This window comes from Solea senegalensis, linkage group LG3, assembly GCF_019176455.1.
Source record: "Solea senegalensis isolate Sse05_10M linkage group LG3, IFAPA_SoseM_1, whole genome shotgun sequence".
Classification (NCBI taxonomy): domain Eukaryota; kingdom Metazoa; phylum Chordata; class Actinopteri; order Pleuronectiformes; family Soleidae; genus Solea; species Solea senegalensis.
The window spans coordinates 6,588,287-6,610,768 of NC_058023.1; the positions used below are offsets into that span (position 1 = coordinate 6,588,287).

Here is a 22,482-nt window from a genome sequence, read left to right on the forward strand (position 1 = left end):
TGCACATTCACAGATGCAAGTGCGTCTCGTCTTTTTTTAAACTTCCTGTCAGTTTGAGCCCCTGACGGAGGAAACCACTCTCCAGTGCTGCTGTTGAACCGGTGACCTAATGATCCGCTCAGCGTCTCTGTTGCATCTCAGGTGGAAGATCAACGCGTTTGTGAACCGCAGCTGGAAAAGTAAGATGAGTAACATGAAATAAAAACAGATGCACCTTTGTCAACTAATGCCATATAACTTGATTTTATGTAACTAACCTGTAATGTGCTATTTATTTCATATATATGTCTATATATGTATGTATAATATGTGTAAAAACAACAAAAGAAATCCTTTGCAAGTAAAGTATAAAAGTTATATGACATATATATTTTGTCTAAGTTATTTTTTGACTATTTGTGGTTGTGAATTCAGATTTCACACAAATTGGGTCAAATTAGCTGTTAACTGTTTTATCCGCTTGTCTTAATGTGATAAAGTGATGAATTCATGTTGAATATTTGCTTCCTAAAGTTTCAAGGTGTCTTTAAAACACAGCCAGCTTTAAAAACAAACAAATGAATACACCAATAAGCATAATAATAATAATTTCCTCCATTTTTAAGTCCAGTCCAACTCCTCTGTCCTGTCCTGCAGGCTGTGAGTGTGTCTCAAATGTCCGCAGCAGTGACTCCCTCCAGTCCTTCCAGCCTCGCGGCGCAGGCCGTGGTCCGCTTCCAGCTGGGTCTGTTCAGGGAGGTGGTTCGAGTCCCGGCCGGGAACCTAAGCTACCGCTATGCTAAGAGACTGGCTGCTGAGGTCATCGAGCGCAAGGTGACCAAAAACTGCTAAACTGGGGCATGAATAGGGGATTTTACTGTGTACTGTCTACATTAGGGTTAGCTTTAAAGGAGCATTCCACTGAACTTTACACTTTAAGTTGCCTTCCTAAGGAATTCTAAATATTTTGTGGGTGTAAATTTGCAGAAAATCGACTCGCATAATGGGAATTTTACGAGTAAGCATTGATTTCAACCTTTTAAGTTGTTTCTAGAAGTTCAACACTAAATGTGTCGTTAACCCTTTAACAAACCACACGAGTGGTTTATTGTACAACGCCTGATTTAATCTTCTTATATTAATCTGTATCAATGTGTGGAGGTTAGACCTCGCTGTTAGGGTCAAAACACAGCGGCCGCAGTTAAAATGATGTAAACGTTGCTGCCTCACATCCCACAGCTGAAAAAGAATGCCCCCCAATACGTTCACCTGCTTAATTCTAGGCTGTTTTCCACTTAATTTTACCGTTACCACACTTTCTTCCTGCACCAAAGTCCATAGAGAAAATCTGAAATAAATGTGAACATAACACATTAGAAGTTAGTGATGCGAGGCAGCGGTGGGTCAACAACTCCTGTGAGGTTAAAAACGCTGATTCTTTTTTGGTGCGGTGAGTGAGTTGTTTTTACGAAGCACTTCAGTTTCCTGTTGGGAAAGATTTTTTAAAAGATGTCTTAAAATGTCACAGACATAACCAGGAAGAGATTTTACATATATATGTGTTTGAATAAGCTGTAAGTTGTTAACCCTTCACACAGTCCCACGAGGAACGTTAAAAGTTTAAAATTAGAAGTCTCTGTCTCAGTTGCCAGGAAATGTACTTAAAGGTTATCTCCTGCATGAACAATGACTGTGTAGGCTACTGTAGCTCCTGCAGTTTCATCATCATGTACTGCGGTTTCACATTGTCACGTATCATCATGATCATCATCACTATCATCACACGCATGTTGTGACAGACTGAGATTGTCAGAATCTGGTCAGTAATGTCTGAAAATCCCTCCGTCCGTCCTTCATCAGAGCTGTAAAAACAGTGTTGGTCAGGTTCAAAATTTTGAAAAAACCTGTCTTGTGCAAAATGAGGACAGTGAAGAGCAGGTGCTGAAGCTGGTGTGGTCTTCAAGCTGTGAGTGTGTGTGGTCGACGAGTGCAGAAAACTTTCCTACCACAACCTCTCCCTTAACACACACACACACACAGGTTTGTTCACCTATTCTTTTGAAGACACTGATTCACTTGGACAGTCTAAACAAACCATAACCAGTTTATGCCCTAACCTTAACTTAACCACAATTCAAATCCAAGCCTTTAACTTCACCTGTTCCTCATAAATGGACCAGGTTTTGGTCTCCATGAGGACTACTGGTCCTAATAAGGTCAGTGTTTCTGCAAGCAAAGGTCCTGAAGAGGCGATAAATACAAGCACACACACACTTTGAGCATTGATGTGTGGAGTTTCCAGGCAGCAGGTCAGCACCGTCTGAAAAATGTCATCAGAGTTTAAGTGCATATGTGAAGCACACTCTTCATACACTGCGTCTTGTTTTACAAGATCATTACAAACATTTACGTGTTTTATAGTTGTACAAAATCTATATTATAATATTTAATACATAACATTGGTGTCATACGTCTGCACGCTGAGAAAAAGAGGTATAAATCACTACTAAGCAAGTTCTGTACCGCTGGGTTTAACTTTATCTTTGAGACTTTGACCTTGTGAGGACATTTTTGGCTGGTCCACACAACTCTAAAGAGCTTTTTGGGGATCAAGACCTGGTTTTAGGGTTAGGGGTTTTGTTGTTAAATGGTAAAAGTTAGTGTTGGGGGTCTGCGTGTCCCCACAAACAATGCAAAACCAGCGTGTGTGTGTGTTTCAGGCTCCTGACTGTAGTGTGGTGGGTGCCGGCGAGAAGCTCCTCCTCTTCAGACATCAGCCCGCTTCTGAGCAGCTGCTGCAGCGCCTGACGGACGACGACGCACTGCAGGACGGAGACTTCATCGAGGTCATCGTCGCAGGTCAGAGGTCAACACGCTGAACTTGGTTGGGGGTGAATTATACCATCTATTCGAGTACCTTTTTAAAGGATCATTCTACGGATTTCTTCATAGTTTGAGTTGCCCTTTTCAGCTGGATATTTTGAGGCCATATATTTGCAGAAATTAATTTGGAAATTAAAGGCAAGAAACAAAAGGGAGGTTAAAAAAGATTCTCAGATACAAGCCACACGTGATAGTAGAATTCACTTCTGACACTTTGTTCAGTCAAACTCCAACCTGTCTGTCGTCTTAATGACGTGCGTCTCTTGTGTCCGCCGGCGTCTCAGGGTCGGCCTCTGTGACGGAGGTGCGCATGCGTCCTCACTCTCTGGTCGTCCACTCGTACCGGACGCCGACGTTCTGTCACCACTGTGGAGAAATGCTGTGGGGCCTCGTCAGACAAGGGCTCAAATGTGATGGTAAAGTTCCTTTTTTTTTTAAAAAAACCCCCACAGAACTTTATTTTATTGTTGTTTCCCATCCTTTACACACGAAAGAGTTGGAATTCTGAGAAAAAAGTCAGAATTCAATCTCAGAATTATGATTTATTTAATATTTTTTACCAAGGCCTGAATACGCTTAAATAAAATATTGATAAAAAAAAATTAAAATTCTTAAATATATTCCTTAACATGAAATATATTAAAAATATAGATATACTTTATGCGTATTGAGTGGTATGGCCTTTAAACCAAATACAACCCATTCATAAAACTGAATAAAAATAGAATGTGTCAATGTAAAGTTTGTACAGAGTTTAGTGACTTGAAAAATGATGAATTGCACATGGATTTCTTGAAGTATTGTGTTTTATATCCATTAATCTGTACAATAGTCACTGCTTTTCAAGTACTTTCTGCAGTTAAATGCATTCCTTTTATTGTATGTTTTGCTTGCCATATTTCGGTATTTGTGAGATTCTTTTCAACCTTCATTGAAGTGGTGTCTTCGTCGTCATTATTGTCCTGAAGTGACATCTCCTCGTACGTCTGCTCTCCTCCAGGTTGTGGGTTAGATTTCCACAAACGTTGTGCCTTCCTGTTGCCAAACGACTGCAGTCGAGCTCGTCGTCAGGTCAGCACCAGCTTCTCTCTGTTTCCTCCCCGGCGACCACGAGCTCTCTCTCTCTCCACTCAGGCCGGAGGAAGTCTGGAAGAGGTGAGTACACACATGTTCATTAAATTACCAATAAATGAGAATTTTCTAATTCAAAATGATAAATCAGTCGCTACACTATGCACAAAATGCTCTTGTCATGATTTATATTGGGGTAACAATAGTTATATTGTTTATATTTAATAATAATATATAATATATCATATTTATATTATATTATGTCCTATTTAAAGTGGCTTAAAGTTTGAGAAACACTGACCCAGCAATATGAAATATTGAATCATTACAACTTTGTGGGTGGGTTTTTTTAAGGTCCCCAAACAAATTTGGACTACTCTTTTTAGTAAATATACGTGGTGTAAAAACAATAAATCTATGGTCTGCGTAAGACTTTCCCCCCCTGTGTCTCCGTCTTCAGATCAGCATGTCCAAGCCCTCGTCCAGACCTGTGTCGTGGGCGGAGCCACCGGTGTGGCTGGGCGTCGGCCGCGGCGACTGGAACAGGCCTAGGGTTCCTCACACCTTCCACATCCACAGCTACACCAAGCCCACGATGTGTCAGCACTGTCACCGGCTGCTCAAAGGCCTCTTCAGACAGGGACTGCAGTGCTCGGGTGAGGATCACATTCATCTTTCACAAGATAACCAGCCACCCGGTCATTTGAGTTTGAGACCCTTGTTTTAAAACAAAACATTTGGAATCATATGTTGGCTTTTTCTTCTTTTCTTTCCTTGGGTTGCGTGCTCCGCTCAGACTGCAGGTTTAACTGCCATCACCGCTGCAGAACCTCCGTGGCCAGAGACTGTCCAGGAGAGAGGAGAGGCGTGAACGGGAAAGGTGAGCTCATCTTTGGCACTTTAAACCTTGTTTTCCGGCCCTGACGTTGTGATGAGTCATTCACCGTCTATCAAATCCATTTAAAGCAGCAATGTTTTATTCATGTCCGGAGATGGACTGGGACAGAAGATTGGTCCTGGTCGCATGTTCTCCTCGTTAGAGTCTTATTTAATTATGTCTTATTGTGTTGTTATTTTATTATGTTATCTAAATGTTTTCATTTCGTCACTCCTGCGTGGCTTTGATTTGGTTACGTTGCCATTTAAAAATGATCGTTGTGTGTAAATGTTACTGTTGTGTGTAAAGGTCTGAAGGGACAGTTGGTCCTCGGGAATCTTCACATTGTCAAACACCCCCTGATTTAAAGTGATAAAAATGATTTACCCTTAGTCCTCACAGGTCACAGGTGCGTACTTTTTGCCGGGCGAATAATACACAACTCCATATATGGACATCCTGGGGATGTCCATATATAGGTCACATCTTCAGGCTTTAAGAAGTCACAAAATATGACGTTTTTATTTTATTGTTGCTCATTAAAAACTAGCCAAGTGAACTTTGAACTGTGACATATTCACAAATTCCATCTGATAAGGTTTTTATTCTATATTTGATTTGAAATATTAGGTTTTTCTGCTGCTGTTACTGCTGCTTATTGTTCGTGTCTTCACATGAAAACACAAAAGCTTGATATGTTCAGATTTTATATTAAAATTCAGATACATTAAAAACCTTATTTTTTATTATTTTAAAGTGAACAATTAAGATGATTAAGGCAAAAAATGTAACGTTTTTGTCCCTTTTTTGGCAAACTTCATGAACCTGCCGACAATTGGAGCCAAATAATTAATTAAAATGTTTTTGAAATTGCAGAAGGTGCAATATTTTATTAAAATTGCTCTTTTGCACTTGCCATAAAGTGACGGCAGCACCGACCTTGTGACCTTCATGTTTTTCTTGCCTCAAAAATCACTTGTTTTCATTCATGAGGGGAATATTTTGCAAAAATAGGCCTCACCCAGTCCTTTTAACCTGTTGAAATATCCTTAAAGGGCCAAAACAACCAGTAAAATGTACATTTCCACTTGCCAAACATTGATGTCAACTCTGACCTTGTGACCTAAAGGTTTCTTTCTGCCTCAAAATCACATGGAAATTACTATTCATGAGGCTAATATCTGGCAGATTGTACCTCACCAAAATGTGTATCAAATTTATCGGTTTAATGTGATGATGTCACTGATTTCCCAGAATCCTCAGCAGCCAGTCAGAGCTCCGAGAACCTCGAGGACAACGATTCGGAGCTGACCAGTATGACGTCCCTGTCCGACTGCGACGATGAAGACATGTCCACTGACTCACTCTCTGAGATGAAGGACGACGATGGCGACGACGAGGAGCAGCGTGAGCCAATGAGGTCAGAGCACGAGCAATGATGTCATTGATGATGTCACTGCTGTAGAACAACAACGCACTGAAACACACTTTTTACTCAAACTGTCCAAAGTCTGGTCCTTGGGCCAGTTGTGGTACTTAGACAGGTTTTTCTTAAAATCTATTTTAATTGTTACCTTTTGTTAAGTTTTTTTTTTGTTTTTTATCAGTGCGGGTTTATCTGTAAGTTTGTCCCACTTTTAACAACTTATTGTCTACAGTTTTTGACAAACCTTGACCGAAATAAAAGTTGTGATGGTTATGTCACAAAAAAAATCCCATTTTCAAGAATATTTTTTTGAGTTTCTTTCATAGTTTCCTCATCTCATTCCATTTCAGCCACTTAAAAAGTAAAAAAAAACCACATATATATTAGTAAGCATAATTATGGGCTTTATCTCACAATTATGAGGCACTTTCTCAAATCATCACTTAACATCTCATAATTATGATGTACTTTCCTATCATTTTGATTTAACATCCCATAATTATGAGGTACTTTCTCAAATCATCACTTAATATCCTATAATTATGATGTACTTTCCTATAATTTAATAATCTTTAAATCCACAAACTACATTTCTTTTCAATGTGGATATCAATATGTTTATCTTTTCCTGAAGAAACAATTTGTTTGTTTTGTTTGTGAATGTATGATTTGATGTCAATTCCATCAACCACAACTTCTGTCTTCATCAGCTTCATTAGTGACAGGAAAATATTAAGTTTGCAAGATGAATTATATTTTCCATCCAAAGTTGTAAATGTAGTCATTTATTCTTCTAAAACAAACATCCATTCACTCATTTTGGTTCATAAGCTTTTGGGGGAAACACTGCCACCCAGAGTTGCTTGGGTCACACTGCAGCTCCACAAAGACCAACTGACTTTTAATGTCAAATTCAGTCCATTGTTTTTATTTTGTTTCTTTTAACTCTTTGTTGTCGTGCGTGCCCTCGACAGTCCGTGTTTCAGCAGCAACATCCCACTGATGAGACTCGTCCAGTCGGTGCATCACACCAAGAGGCGAGGGGGCGGAGTCCTGAGAGAGGGATGGCTGCTGCATCACACCAACACTGACCCACTGGTGAGAGAAACACACACACATACACACACACTGAATGTCAATTATCATCTGTTTATTTCCACATTTATTTATTTATTTTCCCTCATATATGATGAATTGTGGCCTACTTTTGTTTATTTGTTTGTTATCGTTTTCTCCTCCCAGAGGAAACGTCATTACTGGATCGTGGACTGGAAGAGCATCACTCTGTACCAGAACGAGAGCAGCACCAAGTACTACAAGGTAAAAACAAACAAAAGCAATAACACCAAACTCATATTTCTGTGATTTTTTTCTATTTTTTATTTAAAGAATGAATTATGTGTTTTCTAAACCAAAATATGTCCTGTGACTTGATTCATAAAACCGAGGGAGTAGAAACAAAATGTGACTCAAACACACAACGTACAGTGAAAAAAATCAAATACACCACAAAAACTTTAATTAATCCTAAACCCAGTGAATCTACATAAACATGGTTTATTCTATTTAAAAACACATATTTCTTGTGCTGCATGTTACATATAGGATAAAAACATGTAAATTAAATCAATTACAACTGATGATTTTGATTAAAAACTATGAACGTGTCAGCGGAGTTGGTGTAAACATCTTTGTAGATGTTTTACAAAGGTGTTTTTAAGATGATTGAGTTAAGCAATAAGCAACTAAAGTGTCAAATTAGATGAAATAAAAAGATTTAACTTTTTAAAAAGGGAAAATAAGCAATACTATATTCAAATATAAGATTCGGACTTAAAAAAATACAATACAGATTAAAAATTAGGTTAATGTTGGAAGAGATGGTGACAAAAAAAATCAGTAAATTTGAGAAATAAGAGAAAAAGAGGGCAAAAAGTGATTAAAAGGAAAGATTAGGAAAATTAAAAATATGTAAGTCTTAAGGTGAAACTGATGGTAAATCAAAATGCAAGCATTGGGATTAAAAAAACAAATAAAAAGGAGCAGAAGATGTAATAATAATAAAGAAAACGGTAACATTTATACAATATATGGAGAAATTCAAGAAAAAATAAACGTATTTAAAATTCTATCTCTAATAAGAATTAAATGTTCTTGATGTTCTGAATGAAACCTTCTCTCCTCCTATAGGAGATCCCGCTGTGTGAGGTGCTGCAGGTGCGAGGCCCCGCCCACCTCTGCGTGCCCGTGTTGCCGTGCAACTGTGCCCACTCCTTTGAGGTGGTGACGTCATCGCTGGTGTTCTGTGTGTCAGACGACGACAGCGGCGGAGGAGCGCCGCTGTGGCAGAGCGCCATCCGCCAGGGTCTGATGCCTGTGGAGAGCAACGGACGAGGAGGAGGAGGAGGAGTTGAGGAAGAGGAGCATGGTGAGCTGTCATATTATGGGATATTGACAAGAAAACTTAAATTTTTTGAGGTTGAATAAGTAAATCTGGCACGTAACGAGATTAAAGACATAAAATGACCTTGGTATAAGTTGATTTTTAAACACGTAGGATGAGACGGCGACTTTTAAATGGTGGTTTCAGTTGGGAATGCTGACTCAGCACTCGCTACTAATAAAATCTAATTTTCCTGATATAAAATGTAGTTAAGTTTTAGAAGTAAAAGTATTAAAAAATGTTTAGTCCAAATCGTAGATAAGATAATGATGCTTATTTAAATATTGGTATTTGTATACATCAATAGCCTTGTACAGCGTTTTATCAGCTAATTTCCTGTTTGCTGGATTAATATTATTAATATTTTATTGTACAAACTAAGACTCGCTGTGTTTGTGTTTGCAGATTCAAGTTCACACACAGACAGTCCGGTAAGCATCTGGTATTTTTCTGTCCGTCCGTCCCCCCACCGCTTTGTTTGTTTGTTTACAGTGTTTGTTTGTGTTATTTATTTTTTCTTTTAGGATATTAGCTCCGTGTATCAGATCTTCACAGACGAGGTTCTGGGTTCAGGACAGTTTGGAGTCGTGTACAGAGGTGAGAGCATCTTTGTTGCCAGAAAGGGGAAAAAGTGGGAAAAACGCCCGGAGATAGTTTGCATTTTTTTGGCCTGTTTTTGGACAAAACTTTAAATATGTTTTATACAGTATAAATTTCAAAAGTCAAAGTGACCTGAGACGGGGGCAGGTGCTTCACACGGGGCAACAATCATAAAACTGTCTGCAAATCTTTTAATGCAGTAAAGTTTAACCAAGGTTTGACGACACTACACTGTTTCGCTGTTGACTGCACGTAGTAGTGCATCAGTGTAGTTTCTCCAGCTTTTTTTGATGAAAACGATGGCGTAGCTCGTTGTCTACGTTGCTTTGATTCAAAATATGTCTCACATGTGTTTCAACAATGTTTGAATCTGTGAATGTCTTTCTAAATTCACTTAACTCGCAACTTTCGGGTCACGTAACTCGCGTTAGGTGGAAAAATCAAAACTGGACGAAACGGGAAACTCGTTATCAGGGAAAAAAATAACTTTATTTAGAAAAAAGAAAGATTGACAGACACACCTTTGATTGCGTTAAATAAATGTTTCTATGTTTACGTTCAGGGACTCACAGGAAGTCTGGTCGACTCGTCGCCATCAAAGTCATCGACAAGACACGTTTTCCCACCAATCAAGAACAACAGCTGAGGAACGAAGCCTCCATTTTACAGGTCAGATTATAAATCCATCGCATACGCAAGTGTTTTTAACTGGATTATTTACTTTACTAATCTGATGTTTTGTCCAGGCCCTGTCCCACCCGGGCGTGGTTCTGTTGGAGGGGATGTTCGAGACGGTCCAGCACGTCTTTGTCGTCATGGAGAAGCTCCACGGAGACATGCTGGAGATGATTCTGTCCAGTGAGAAAGGACGACTCCCCGAACGCACCACTCGCTTCCTGGTCACGCAGGTATTTAACTCATCATCTAAGATCAGCTGATCAAAATCACTCCTTGTGTAAGATAAAGCCACTTTAAAAGATTCAATCATTCAATATACACTTATATAAATGTAATAATAATACAATAAACAAGTAGTTAAACAGCTACACTACCAATATTCAATCATTTATACATATACATTTTGTTTTAAAGGGTTTTTAAGGAGCCACATTTATCTTTACACTGTATATGAGTGTTTCTTTTCTATTCTATTTCTAACTATTGTCCTTTTTTTTTGGTAATATTTTATATTTTTTCCCCTATTATTCTTAATAAATGAATAAAACAATATAAAAATATTATATTAATGTTTAATATAATTTAATTAATATTATTATTATATTATATTATAATATTATAATATTAATATTATACTAAGTTCTTTACTATATAGTTCATTATTTTCTTAAATAATCAATGAAGGCGACAAAGCCATAGTTGTCGGTGTCCTTGAATGCATCACATATATTGTTTAAGTGTCGTCTTTATTTTACAACTTTAAATCCACTTATGTCTTTTATTTCACTTTTTATTCTTGTGTTTTTTAATTGGTATTTTCATGCTTTGGTTTAATGCTTTTATTTTGTAAAGGGTTTTAGAAATAAAGTTTACATTATATTTATATTATTATCCTTTATTATTTAGTTTTTTTTCTCTTTTGATGACTAGATTTATGTTTGTGTGATGCCCAGTTTTAGCCACACGGGGGATTCTCTCAGATTCTCTTTACTTTTGTTGTAGACACGTAAAACTAGTCGTGTATGTTTGTTTGAATTTTGACGTGTGTCAATTTGCAACCAGAGCTTTTAGTGATTTCTATTATTGAATTTTCTCTGCAATCTGAGGAAAGTGAATGTGTTTTTCTGTTATAAATATCGTTGTTTGCTGCAGATATTGGAGGCGCTGCGTTACCTGCACTTCAAACACATCGCTCACTGTGACCTCAAACCTGAGAACGTTCTCCTGACCTCGGCCGACGCTTTCCCTCAGGTACTGTTTGATTCTTCTTCTTCTCCTTCCATAATCAGGGCAGCATGAGTATAAAAAATAAAAATCCAAGACGTCATAGCCGTAATCTCTCGTCTCGCATCAACAGGTGAAACTGTGCGACTTCGGCTTCGCCCGCATCATCGGCGAGAAGTCGTTCCGCCGCTCAGTGGTGGGGACGCCGGCGTACCTGGCCCCGGAGGTGATCAGCAGCTGCGGCTACAACCGCTCCCTGGACATGTGGTCGGTGGGCGTGATCATGTACGTGAGCCTGAGCGGGACGTTCCCCTTCAACGAGGACGAGGACATCAGGCAGCAGATCACCAACGCCGCCTTCATGTACCCGCGGCAAACCTGGGCCTCCGTCTCACTGCAGGGTCACGACCTTTCTGCTCTTCATTGTTCATGGCGCACTTTAGCATTTAGCAACACTTCAGAGAACTACCAAATTGTTTTAATTAATAATTAAAAAATTAAAAAAAATTAAGTGATAACAGTGATTAAATGAATACAATTTGACAAAAAAAAATCACTTTTGGGTTTAATTTAGATTTCAAGATTTCAAGAGTCAAATGAGTCGATTATATGCAGTAATATTTGACACGGTTCATAAATGGAAGGCAACACAACCATATTTGTCGGTGTCCTTGAATGCATCAACTCGATAATTCTTGTTTGATTGTTTTTTAAGTCTACTCTTTATTTTATTTATTTTACGACTGACATTATTTTAGCTCCCATTTTGATTAAATTTAATAATAAAAAAATCAAATAAATCCTAAATCTTTCATATTTAATGTAAAATATTGAGAGCACTAGGTTTTTATGGCTGTATTGTTCAAAGTAAAATCTCATTCTCTTTTTCTATTTTATACAGTTTTCCACCTGCTGATGTTTTAAAAACACGTTGAGTAAATGGTTGTTTATTTGTTTTGTTTGTTTGTGTCTCTGCAGCCGTGAGTCTCATCAATAACCTGCTGCAGGTGTCGCTGAGGAGACGCTTCAGTGTGGGCAAAGCTCTGGCTCATCCTTGGCTGCAGGTCTCACATTTTTCCCTAATCAAATTTATTGTTTCTATGTCTCTGTTTTTTATAGAAATGAACTGCATTCACCCTGAAATATGTGGTTAAATGTAATAATAGGTTTAATTATTCAGCAAAACTGAACAGATAAAGTTTGTTACTCATAACATTTTTTAATTTTAATGTTTTTTTAAAAAAGATGCATCTAATTTTTTTCTTTTTTTAGGGAAAGTGTTTTAGAAGTCAAGGAAATGTTATCTTCTAAAATTTGATTCTAACTCAGAAAAAGAGCTGAAGTAGTTTTTCTTTTTTAGGAAAACTAATTGCTTTAGTTTAGATTAACTGCAGAAATAATCATTCATTCAGAAAACAGGTAAAATTACTTTTTTTTGAGGACATATAATTTAGGAAAGCACTTTTTTTTTTAAATTCAGAACAAAGCATAACTTATCTTATTAAAGTATTTTCCACCTTTTTTAAGGTAAATATTATATGGTTGACAGTTAAAATGCAGTCAGCACTATATCCAATCAGGAGCCAGAACTCCACAAAGAGGCGGTCCTGAGTTTATGTCCTCCTTAGCCCCGCCTCCTCTTCCTCTGCTCCTCCCTGCAGGACTTCCAGCTGTGGTGTGACCTGCGTGAGTTTGAACAGAGGATGGGCCGCAGGTACCTGACGCACCTTGGGGACGAAGAGCGCTGGACACGCTACGCCCGAGAGAAAGGCCTGGACTTCCCGTCCCACCTCTGCTGGAACCCTAACTACCAAGTGGACACATGACCCCCTTGCTGGGGTTAAAGGTCAGAGAGTTTTTTGGTCTTTTTATATATATCGTTTGTTTTAAAGTTTTATGTTGATATTCATGTGTTCGTGATGTCGGAGTAAAATCTTTGAGTGAACCAAGGGTGAAAGAATTTAAATGAAAATAATGCAGGACAAAATTTGTCTTAAAGCTGTTGTGCGTAACTTTTGAAAATAATCTGTTTATTAACGAGTATTGAATCAGTTCACATCGAGACGACCGCAAACAGGTCGGAATTTGATGGAAAAAAACACCCAGTTGTTCAGGAGTTTAACGGGATACATGCTTCTTGTCCCCGCCCACCCCTGCTCTTGTAGATGAAACAAATCAATTCTGCTCACGAAAAAGCCAACAGACAGAATATCAACATAAGTTACGCACTGCAGCTTGAAAAATGAAGACAAAGTTTGAAATGACAACAACACAAACCGCTGTTTAATAATATAGTTTTCCTTTTTTATTCCAAGTTGAACTTTAAAGTGAAACTTATTTGTGACGTCAGTGATGGACACAGTGGGTTTTAAGATGATGAGGTGGAGGAGAAGAATGAAGCAGAAACGAAGAGGGAAGAAGAGTCAACTTGCACTGGGTTTTTGTTTTTTTATCCTCATCATGGCTCGTCCGCCATTTTTTTTTTTTTTAAAAACCCTGGGATTTCCTCGCTAACACAAGCCTGCCGCGGTCCCACGTACAGTTTCAATTCTCCGTATTTATGTCCACAACTTCCCCCCCCCCGATGCCCTGTCCGTCCCCCTCGCCGCTCGCTCCACACACTCTCTCCGTCCAACGTCTCTCCTCCTCGTGGACGTTTGGACGTCGAGAGCGGGATCGCGGGATCGCTCTCTCTGGACGTGACGGTTTTATCTTTCTTTGTCTTCCTTCATTTAGCCATGTCTACGGTTTAACCCACAGTGCTTTGCGTCGAGTTGCTCCCTCGCTCTCTCTCTGCGTGTCAACGTTTTAGATTCTCTCGTTCATCTTTCCGTTCACATTCTGGGCTTTATACGATTTTAAAGGACCAGTGTGTAAGATTTATTTGGGTTTACGAAAAAACTGAATATGTGACTTTTTCTCCAGTGTTCATAAAAAACGAAAAGTGAATTTTAACTGCTCTTATATTAAAGCTAAAGCCATACATCATCTTTTTTAAATAATGCAGTGCGCCATCTAGTGGTTAACATGTGTAACTGCAAGAAACCAATGAGGAAAGAAGAATGTGTTCTTTCCCCATACGTGTAATGGCGATATAATTAAAAACACTTATTTTGGAAAGTTGAACACTGGAGGAAAGTTAGTTAAAAAAGCAGAAATGCACACAAGAAAAATACGACAAGAGTCGTCTTTGCCGTTAATTGCAATCTGCAGCCTCACCAGTAGATGTCACTAAATCTTACACACTGGAGCTTTTTAAATCGCTCACGTTCAGATGTGGCCCGTCTGTCGTCCTGTGGTGTATTCTTACATAAAAATAAATCTCTGGCAGCACCTGTCTCGCGTTTCTCCTCGGCAAATATGGTTTTGCGATCATTTTTTTTGTTTTGTTTTGTTTGTACGATCAAGGGAAGAAAGAGTCCGAGACTCACACAGACAGCAGCATTTTTCTAAACTTCAACAACAAGCATGCATCTGCACAAATACACAACCAACCAAGCCAACTGACCAACCAGCTTGTTTTTATATCACGATTCCTTCTTTAATTAATTTACCCTTCTACAAAAAAAATATGTCATCTGAAGGATAGAGAAAGAGAGAGGGAGGGGTAGGAGGGGAGGGAGAGCAGGAGGCTTTGCTCAACACTTTATTTTTCAAACTTCTTTCTCCCTTGTATCGTCTCCTAAATAAATAAATACAGGTATGTTTATATGTACGTTCCTTTACATAAGTTCAGTGCAATACCTGGCACATTTCTGTTTGTTGGTTTTCTTTAAGGCACTTGAAAAGAGGGGACGGTCCAGATTTGAGCAGAGTCTTCTACTCTCACCCCTCTCTAGGCAGTGTGTGAGGACAAGGGAGGAAGGGAAGGAGGGAGAGGAGAGGAAAAGATGATAAGAACAAAGCCTGTTAAGGAGGACAGTGGAAGGGTTTTAAAATTGCTCTCTCCCAAAACAGGAGAATATATAGAGGGGGAAGCTGGGAAGAAGGGATGAGAGGAGGGTTTTGTTTTTTCTTTCTTATAAGTCGCTCTCGCCGTAGAGGGCACTGGAGAAGGAGATGTAGTCCAGGGCGTCGGTGGGACTGTTGGGTCCGGTGAACCTGGTCATGCGGCTGATGCAGTACTCGGCCTGCTCTGGTGGCAGCTCCCTGCGCAGCTCCTCCACTGTGATGTAGCACTGCAGGAGAAGACAAGAAAGAAGAGGGTGAGACTCGTCTGTGACAAGTTTTATTTTCCTCAGGAGACTAAGAATTGAGAGAGAGAGAGGATGAGAGGAGCATGAGAGGATGGGAAGATGAGTCTAAGGAGGGGAGGAGACTAAAGAGAGAGGACAAGTCTTGGGAGGGAAACAGAGGAGGATGGGAGGAGGAGACTGAGGAGAGAGTGGAGGAGGAGACTGTCGTCTTTTCACTCATAAGAATCTAAACTCCTGTTTTTAAAGACAGTAGATTAGCAGTTTAGCCGACCCATGTTGAGGTTTCACAAACTGGCTATGATTGGATGATACCAGCTGTCAATCACACTGGTGTCCCAGCCCACGTGTGCTGTGCATGATGGATTCAAAAGTACAGTGAATAGCCACCAGGGGGCGACTACTCTGGTTGCAGAGAGTCCACATTTGAATGAAAGTCTTCTTCTCACTTGAGGAGTTAAATGTCTCAATCACTAGTTTCACGTCTTCAATAAAACATGTTAATTTTGTACATTACGTTCATGTTTAGAGGGGAAACAAAGTATAGCACGTATGAGTGGAGACTAGTGTGATTGACAGCTGGTGTTGTCCAATAGGAGACCACGTCATGACCGGTGGCCTCTAACTTTAGACACTCCCGCTCACCTTGTCTGAGGCCAGAATCTTGAAGGAAGCCATGACCTGTTCCGCGGTGTCCGTCTCGGCGGTCTCGCGGGTCATGAAGTCGATGAAGGCCTGGAAGGTGACCACGCCCATGTTGTTGGGGTCGACCAGGGTCATGATGCGAGCAAACTCCACCTCACCCTGTCACACAGGAGAGACGCATTTCAACTTGAAGTCAAATAAATGGCCTTTGGTTTGTTTTTATGTCTCTAAAGAAGTTTTAAACCACATGTAACATTTTAGAAGCGTTTTATCGTGATCGCACTTCCATCTTTTTCTCCTGAAAAACTTGCACTGACCAGATCGTAGCCCATGGAGATGAGGCAGGCGCGGAAGTCGTCTGGGTCCATCATGCCGTTTCTCTTCTGCAAAGGAAAGAAACACACGTATCAGTCAAACTGGTTCTAACGTTTATTATAATAATAATAATAATAATAATACACCGTCTATTCTTCTGTCGTCGCTGGTCCAAACTGTAAACTTAAAGAATTCCTTTTCTCTGTGACTTTGGCCCTCACCCTGTCGAAGTGGTTGAAGGAAGCTCTGAACTCGTTGAGCTGCTCCTGGCTGATGCCCTTGGCGTCGCGGGTCAGGATCTGGTTCTCCACCTCGTTGATGGTTCTTGCGATGGTGGTGAGCAGCTGCTCCCAGCCCACGCGGATGTGCTGCAGCGGCGGTGAAACAAACGGTTAAAAAAAACGAATGAAAACAGTCAGTGTCCCTCACCCCAGCCCCACATGTGAGGTCTGAGCCTCCATGTTCACCTCCATGGAGTAGTTGGTGTGCTTGTTGTCGAAGATGAGGGACTCCTGGCTGAGCTGGTGGTCGCCCTCCAGCTTGTCGATGTTGGATTTGTAGTTGATGATGTTCTGCTCGTACTGTTTCAGGCTGTTCATCTGTTCCTCCAGGGAGCCGGCGATGTCCACGGACACGTGGCTGATCTCCTGCAGAACCACCAAAAAAATGGCTTTTTCAACACAAGGCCCTTCCCCACTTATCTATATGTGCAATATAAGTGGACGTGTACAGAGAAGTGTGTCCTCTGGGGAGTTAATCCTTATATAATTCTGCTCACAGTCAGGTTTAACTCACCTCTGGGTTTTTTTTCTTTCAATCCAATCTAAACTGAGTAAAAAGCCAAGGAGGAAAAAATGTGTTTTACAAGACAACTTAAAAACAGGGAGTGAGTCGGCCACGGTGGATTTAAATCTCAGTGATGCCGAGAAAGAAATGGTTCAGCCTTGGCAAGCTGTCTCAGTTTGAAAGAAGCTGGACTTTTACCACTGAGTTAATCTGCAATGCCTGGCTCAGATTTAATCCTGCGTCTCCGGCTGTGAGCGGCACCGTACCTCCATCTTGGTTTGAATCCAGGGTCCGATGACGTTGGCCTGGGCAGCAAACTGGCGCCTCAGTCTCTCGTTGGCCTGCTGTCTGGCCACCTCCTCCTGGAGCATTTGGTCTCTGAGGGGCACGAGGTGCTTCACCTGCGGTGAAATACGGTCACTTAAGCGTCAATAATTACACTTTATTCCGTGTTAAAATCAGCAGCTTCCGTGTAGTGGAGAAGAAAAGAGGATTTCTTTCATATTTAAACCATGTGTTTGGACTCACAGTGTCCCACTTAGTGCTGATGTCCTGGGAGGAGAGGTTAGTGTACGGGTTGATTCCGGACAGCTTGATTCCGTAGGTCTGGGCGATCTTCAGGATCTCGTTGTGGATGCCCAGAGTGGCCATGCGCTCTTTGTCGGCCTCGGGCAGAGTGGCCTTGAACTGGTCGTGAGCTGTGATCAGACTCTGTGGTGGGGGGTGTTGTTAACGTGTCGCTGTCGTGCTGTTGTTTACATCAGACTCCAGTTAAATCCCCTCTTTATCAGTGTTTCCATGTACAGGTTGTGTTTGTCACAAATCTGGATTATTTTATTGTTCATCGTCTGGGGAGCACTGATATTACTGCTGCTTATTGCTATTGTTAAATAGATTTCTGTAATTCAATGGTACCATGTGTATTTATAATAATTGGGCCTAATTGATTATTTAATCTGATTGATGGTGTATTTTTAAACTGAGCTGTATTTGTTTACTATACAACACAATTTCCGACTTTGTAATAATTAAAGTTCTCAATGTTTTCAGGTTCATAAATGTGAATCTTTTCTTTGCTCCATATAACAAAGAAACTATTAAAATAGTATAATTTAGATTTGTGGACAAAACCAGACATTTGAGTGAAAGACATTTCCAAAGCAATAATTTGACCCCATACTTAAGAGTTTGTACCTGGATCTCCTCGATGCTGTGAACGATGAACATGTCCTGCAGGTCCTCCATGGCTCCGTCCATCCAGTTGTTGAAGGGCGCCGCCCTCTTGGCAAACTCCAGATACAGCTGGTCGATAGTTTCCCACAGTTTCTCCACGCGCTGCGCACAACAAAGACAAAATGTAAAAAAAACTAAACAACATCCAGTAAATCTGCCTCGTTATTTACTGATGAATGGACGTAAGTGGACACATGTCACTGTCTCACCTCCAGTGCGTCCCTCCTCTTCTGGGTCAGAGTGCCCAGGTTGTCCCACTGGTCACAGATGCCCTGACAGCGAGAGTTGACTGAGGCAGCATCGTGGTAATCCAGCTCACTGAAGACAACACCAGAGAGAGACTTACAACCAATAATCTGAAAATCTTCTGCTGTCAGTATCGATTATTTTCTCAAATAATCGATCGATCGAATTGTTTGCTTCACAAAATGTCTGGAAATGATGTTTCTCAGATTATTTAGTTTTCATGATTTCTTTGTCATAAAGAGCAAAGAAAATATTCCCATTTTAGAAGCTGAAAACACAGATAACCTAATACCAATATCACGGCCTCCAGTCATGATTCCCCAACTGTGTAATATGATACAGAGAAAAGGTTGAATTTCTGAAATTTACAGCTGCTTCACGAACAAAAAAAGCCTCTTCTGTCAGTTCTGCCGTTTTTATTTTATCAGGACAAACGTTGTGATGTTGCGAGGTCGACTAACAACTTTTTTTAAACTTTTCATGACGTCGTGTTTCAGCTTCAGGTACTTGATAAAGCATCAAAGGGATCGTCTCCGTCTCTAAACTCTCGTCGCTGAGGAGATCAGACGTTTCTGCTCCCTTTTCATCTCCTCGTCCTCACATTAATATGCTTTTCACTCGTCTTCTGCTCCTTTTGTTCTCTCAGCTCCACCATTAGCCTCCTGAAACTCTTCCAAGTCTGAAGAAGAACATTTTCGGTGTTTTCTACAGTTCCTCCTCCATTGCAATTATTCTCCTTTCACTCTGATTTCAAAGTTAAAGCCTATTCACGCTGGTCAGAAACCAATTAAATCCTGGGTTTAAACAGTTTTTTTCCACCAGTGGGAATGTGTTGAATCAGGATTATGGAGAAGAAGTCACGGAGCATGTGCTACGTTTTCCCGTAATTGTGTATTGGTTTTATACACAAGAGTGCCCTTTTTTTAAAAGATGTTTTTTTTGTGTCTAAGAACTCCCAAAAAAGCCAATAAGATATAAGATTTCTGCAAATAAACCAATACATGAGTCAACTTTTTATATAATTCCATTAAATTTGAACATTTTGTATCTCAAAATCTCAATGTGTGCATTTCCTGTTCAAATACAGGGGAGAAACACGAGGTGCGTGCCATGTTTATTATACACTCGGTCTTTCCACAGTGCGACATATTTAGTCTTATCTGATCACCATGATCGGACATTTAAACGCAGCGAAAAGGCAACAGGTGCTTGTCGCAGAGCAAACGCGCTCACTCCGCCTTACCTATGTGTGTAAAGAAGATTTAGGATCTAGTTCTAGAGTTAAGAACTGAAGATCTGAATTCCCGGTGCGTCTTACTTGAGTTCCTGGGCGATGGCAGCGATCTGCTCCACTCTGTCCTGGTGAGCGGCGAGGTCGCTCTCGAAGGCCTCGTGCTTCCTCATCAGAGCTCTGATCTCCATCAGAGAGGCCGACTCGTAGTCCTTCTGGGACAGCAGCTCCTCCTTACCTGAAACACACAGGTGTTTCCACTTTTAAACTGATCCTCTTCAGTGGGATTAATCTTCCTTTTTCTAAGTCTCGTTTAGGGTTTTGTTTTTTTTTCCTTTTAATGATCCACATAAATGAGTTCATAACTCTTGCCGTCTTGCCTTTGTTTCTGTGTTTGTACCTGCAGTCCAGGTCTCGTGCATCGAACACTTCTGCTTGAACTTCTCAGCCAAGTGGTCGAGTCTCTCCAGACGACGGATCTCTGTCAGCAGCCACTCCTCGTAGCCCTTCTCCACCTGCTCCAGACCCTTCCAGGCGTTGGCGATATCCTGGAGGAGGAGGAGGAGGAGGTTTAATCATTACTGTGTTGAACTGAGGAGAGGAAGCACTCCAGCTCTCAAGCTTCTGTTTGCATTCCACCTCAATTAAAAAACTATTTTTTCTTTTATTTCAAGCCTCTTATTTGGACATTTTTAATTTCTATTATTTCTGGAAGACTTTGCACATCTTAGACGTCTATTTTTCAGATAGTAGGTCTTTTTTTTTTTTTTCAGCGCAATGGGAAAAGTGTGTCAAGCCCCGCCCACTCTACCCCGTCACATAAAACCATCAAGTTGCAGGACTGTCAGCACAATTACCTACAAAAATGAATTTTATTATAGCTAATGACTTTTATTTTGCAAAAATGTTTGTTTGAGTAAAAGTTCTGTCAAAAAAAGCAGCATTTTTAAGTGGTTATGTGGCGTCTACCTTTGTATCAAACTACACCGCTACAGTGGAGGTTGACGCTCAAACTGAACCTTCAAATCAGATTAGAACAATGCAGCTGATAATCTGAACGTACAGTGCTTCACAAAACTGAAAATGTAATTTGGCAAATAAACTGAATTCACTTTTTTTTTAACCACAAAAACTGATTTTTCTGTCCAGGAAATCAAGTTAATACGTATAATTTGACATCCCACCCCATTATCTAATCTGTGCGACTCACCGACACCATCTTGCCCTCAGAGGGCATGAAGGCGGGCCTGTTGCTGAGCCTCAGCTTGGTCTGCAGGGTGTTGAAGTTGATCTCCAGCTGGCATTTCTCCTGCACGCGCGGTGGCTTGTGGATGCGGCGGTAGTCGCGGAAATCCTCCAGCTTCTGCTGCATGGCGCGCATGGTCTGCTCGGCCACGCGGTTCTCCAGCCAGGGCATGGTGCGGCGGATCCACTCCAGCAGCTGAGCACAAATAAAAACACTCAAAATGATAAATGATAAATTCCATAGATGGACGTGTTTAATTCAGAATATATGGATTTGGGCCTTAGCTGCGTTTATTTCATCCATGTACAGCCACTATAACGCCGGTTATGACTGACTGATTTTGGATTTAATGATTCATCTGCAATTTCCATGACGTGGTTGCTTCATTCATTCTTAAAAACACAAATTAAAGGTCCAGTACGTCACATTTAGGAGGGTTTGTCAAAGAAATGATGACAAGTATATGGGCACTTCACGATATCCATCCATCTACTACTACTTTATCCTCCACATGAGGGTCGAGGTCATAGGGCGAAAGGCGAGGGTCACACCCAGGACAGATCGCTAGTCCATACTTTTTGAATTTTCTAGATATCACAAATGGTCTAAGAGTTACGGTGATGAGAAGTACGCGTGCCGAATCCCGTCTGCGACAACAGGATGGTAACAGAAGGGTTACCATCCTGCGACAGCCGCCATCTTGTGCCACGGCTTCTGTAAAATCATGGCAGTGCAAGATGGCCGACTCCATAAAGGAAGGCCCTTGCTTTAAGTACACAAAAAAAAAGCTGTCAAAACAATCCTTATTTCAGAGTTAAATTAAACACATAAACCCTTTTAAAATATTACACACTGGACCTTTAAGAAAAAGATAACTTATTGAATTATTTATCCAAACTACTGCTTCAAGAAACTTTTTTACAGACGTTTACAGCGTAACGGTCTTCAGTGTTCATAGTTTGTTTCTCTGACACTTTGCTCTTCCGCTCATGAAAAACCTCCGACTGATTTCTAGAACTGCGTCATGTAAAGTTACGGAAGAGAAAGTTTGGAGCGTTTTAAAAAAAACAAAAAAACAAAAACAAAGGGAGCATTGAAGTGTTGTTTGCAGAGAGGAGGAAGAGGAGGATGTTTTCTAGGACACAGTGAGAGTAGGAGGATTGGGTTGCAGCGGTTTCTCACCTCGCTGGCCAGCTTCTCGTACTCCTCCATCAGTTTCTCGTTCTCCTGGTTGACGGCCAGAACCTTGCAGATACGGTTGGCAGCTGTCTCAGCCTGAAAGAGAGAGAGAGAGAAAGAATGAGGGTAAAATGTTACATACATGGCTCCCATTCATTCATTACTGCTGTTGTGTCGTTGTAAGTGTTTGATGATTAAATATCTACAAGAATCCACATGAATAAGAA

At 40.5% G+C, this 22,482-nt stretch overlaps 3 protein-coding genes across 21 annotated transcripts in view; 1 reads left to right on the forward strand and 2 right to left on the reverse strand.

The window, feature by feature from the left end:
* Nucleotides 1–22,482, reverse strand: part of LOC122766468 (calcium/calmodulin-dependent protein kinase type II delta chain) — a 557,529-nt gene that overhangs the window by 208,056 nt on the left and 326,991 nt on the right. The window lies entirely within an intron of this gene.
* On the forward strand, nt 25–13,047 carry prkd4 (protein kinase D4). The gene is made up of 19 exons (XM_044021330.1): nt 25–179; nt 637–813; nt 2,700–2,838; nt 3,147–3,278; nt 3,863–4,017; nt 4,394–4,589; nt 4,730–4,813; nt 6,065–6,230; nt 7,211–7,334; nt 7,479–7,556; nt 8,427–8,664; nt 9,085–9,110; nt 9,204–9,276; nt 9,842–9,948; nt 10,026–10,187; nt 11,110–11,208; nt 11,315–11,582; nt 12,160–12,245; nt 12,843–13,047. The coding sequence occupies exons 2-19, from the start codon at nt 655–657 to the stop codon at nt 13,005–13,007; spliced, it is 2,457 nt and encodes an 818-aa protein (XP_043877265.1). The 5' UTR covers nt 25–179; nt 637–654; the 3' UTR covers nt 13,008–13,047.
* The window catches only part of actn3b (actinin alpha 3b), a 33,401-nt gene continuing 24,382 nt past the window's right edge, over nt 13,464–22,482 (reverse strand). Inside the window, exons 9-21 of the mRNA XM_044021327.1 lie at nt 22,259–22,351; nt 21,041–21,271; nt 20,231–20,378; nt 19,918–20,068; nt 18,563–18,671; nt 18,315–18,455; nt 17,649–17,831; nt 17,387–17,521; nt 16,802–16,981; nt 16,556–16,702; nt 16,337–16,402; nt 16,020–16,178; nt 13,464–15,359 (exon numbers count right to left, since the gene is read on the reverse strand). Of these exons, the coding sequence (XP_043877262.1) occupies nt 15,201–15,359; nt 16,020–16,178; nt 16,337–16,402; nt 16,556–16,702; nt 16,802–16,981; nt 17,387–17,521; nt 17,649–17,831; nt 18,315–18,455; nt 18,563–18,671; nt 19,918–20,068; nt 20,231–20,378; nt 21,041–21,271; nt 22,259–22,351 (1,902 nt within the window). The 3' untranslated portion in view covers nt 13,464–15,200. The remainder of the gene's footprint in view (nt 15,360–16,019; nt 16,179–16,336; nt 16,403–16,555; nt 16,703–16,801; nt 16,982–17,386; nt 17,522–17,648; nt 17,832–18,314; nt 18,456–18,562; nt 18,672–19,917; nt 20,069–20,230; nt 20,379–21,040; nt 21,272–22,258; nt 22,352–22,482) is intronic.

Coding starts and splice junctions, on each gene's coding strand:
- prkd4 (XM_044021330.1), top strand. CDS start 655: ATGTCCGCAGCAGTGACTCCCTCCAGTCCTTCCAGCCTCGCGGCGCAG. Junction 9,111..9,203: donor GTTCACACACAGACAGTCCG/GTAAGCATCTGG, acceptor TTTTTCTTTTAG/GATATTAGCTCCGTGTATCA. Junction 9,277..9,841: donor GTTTGGAGTCGTGTACAGAG/GTGAGAGCATCT, acceptor GTTTACGTTCAG/GGACTCACAGGAAGTCTGGT.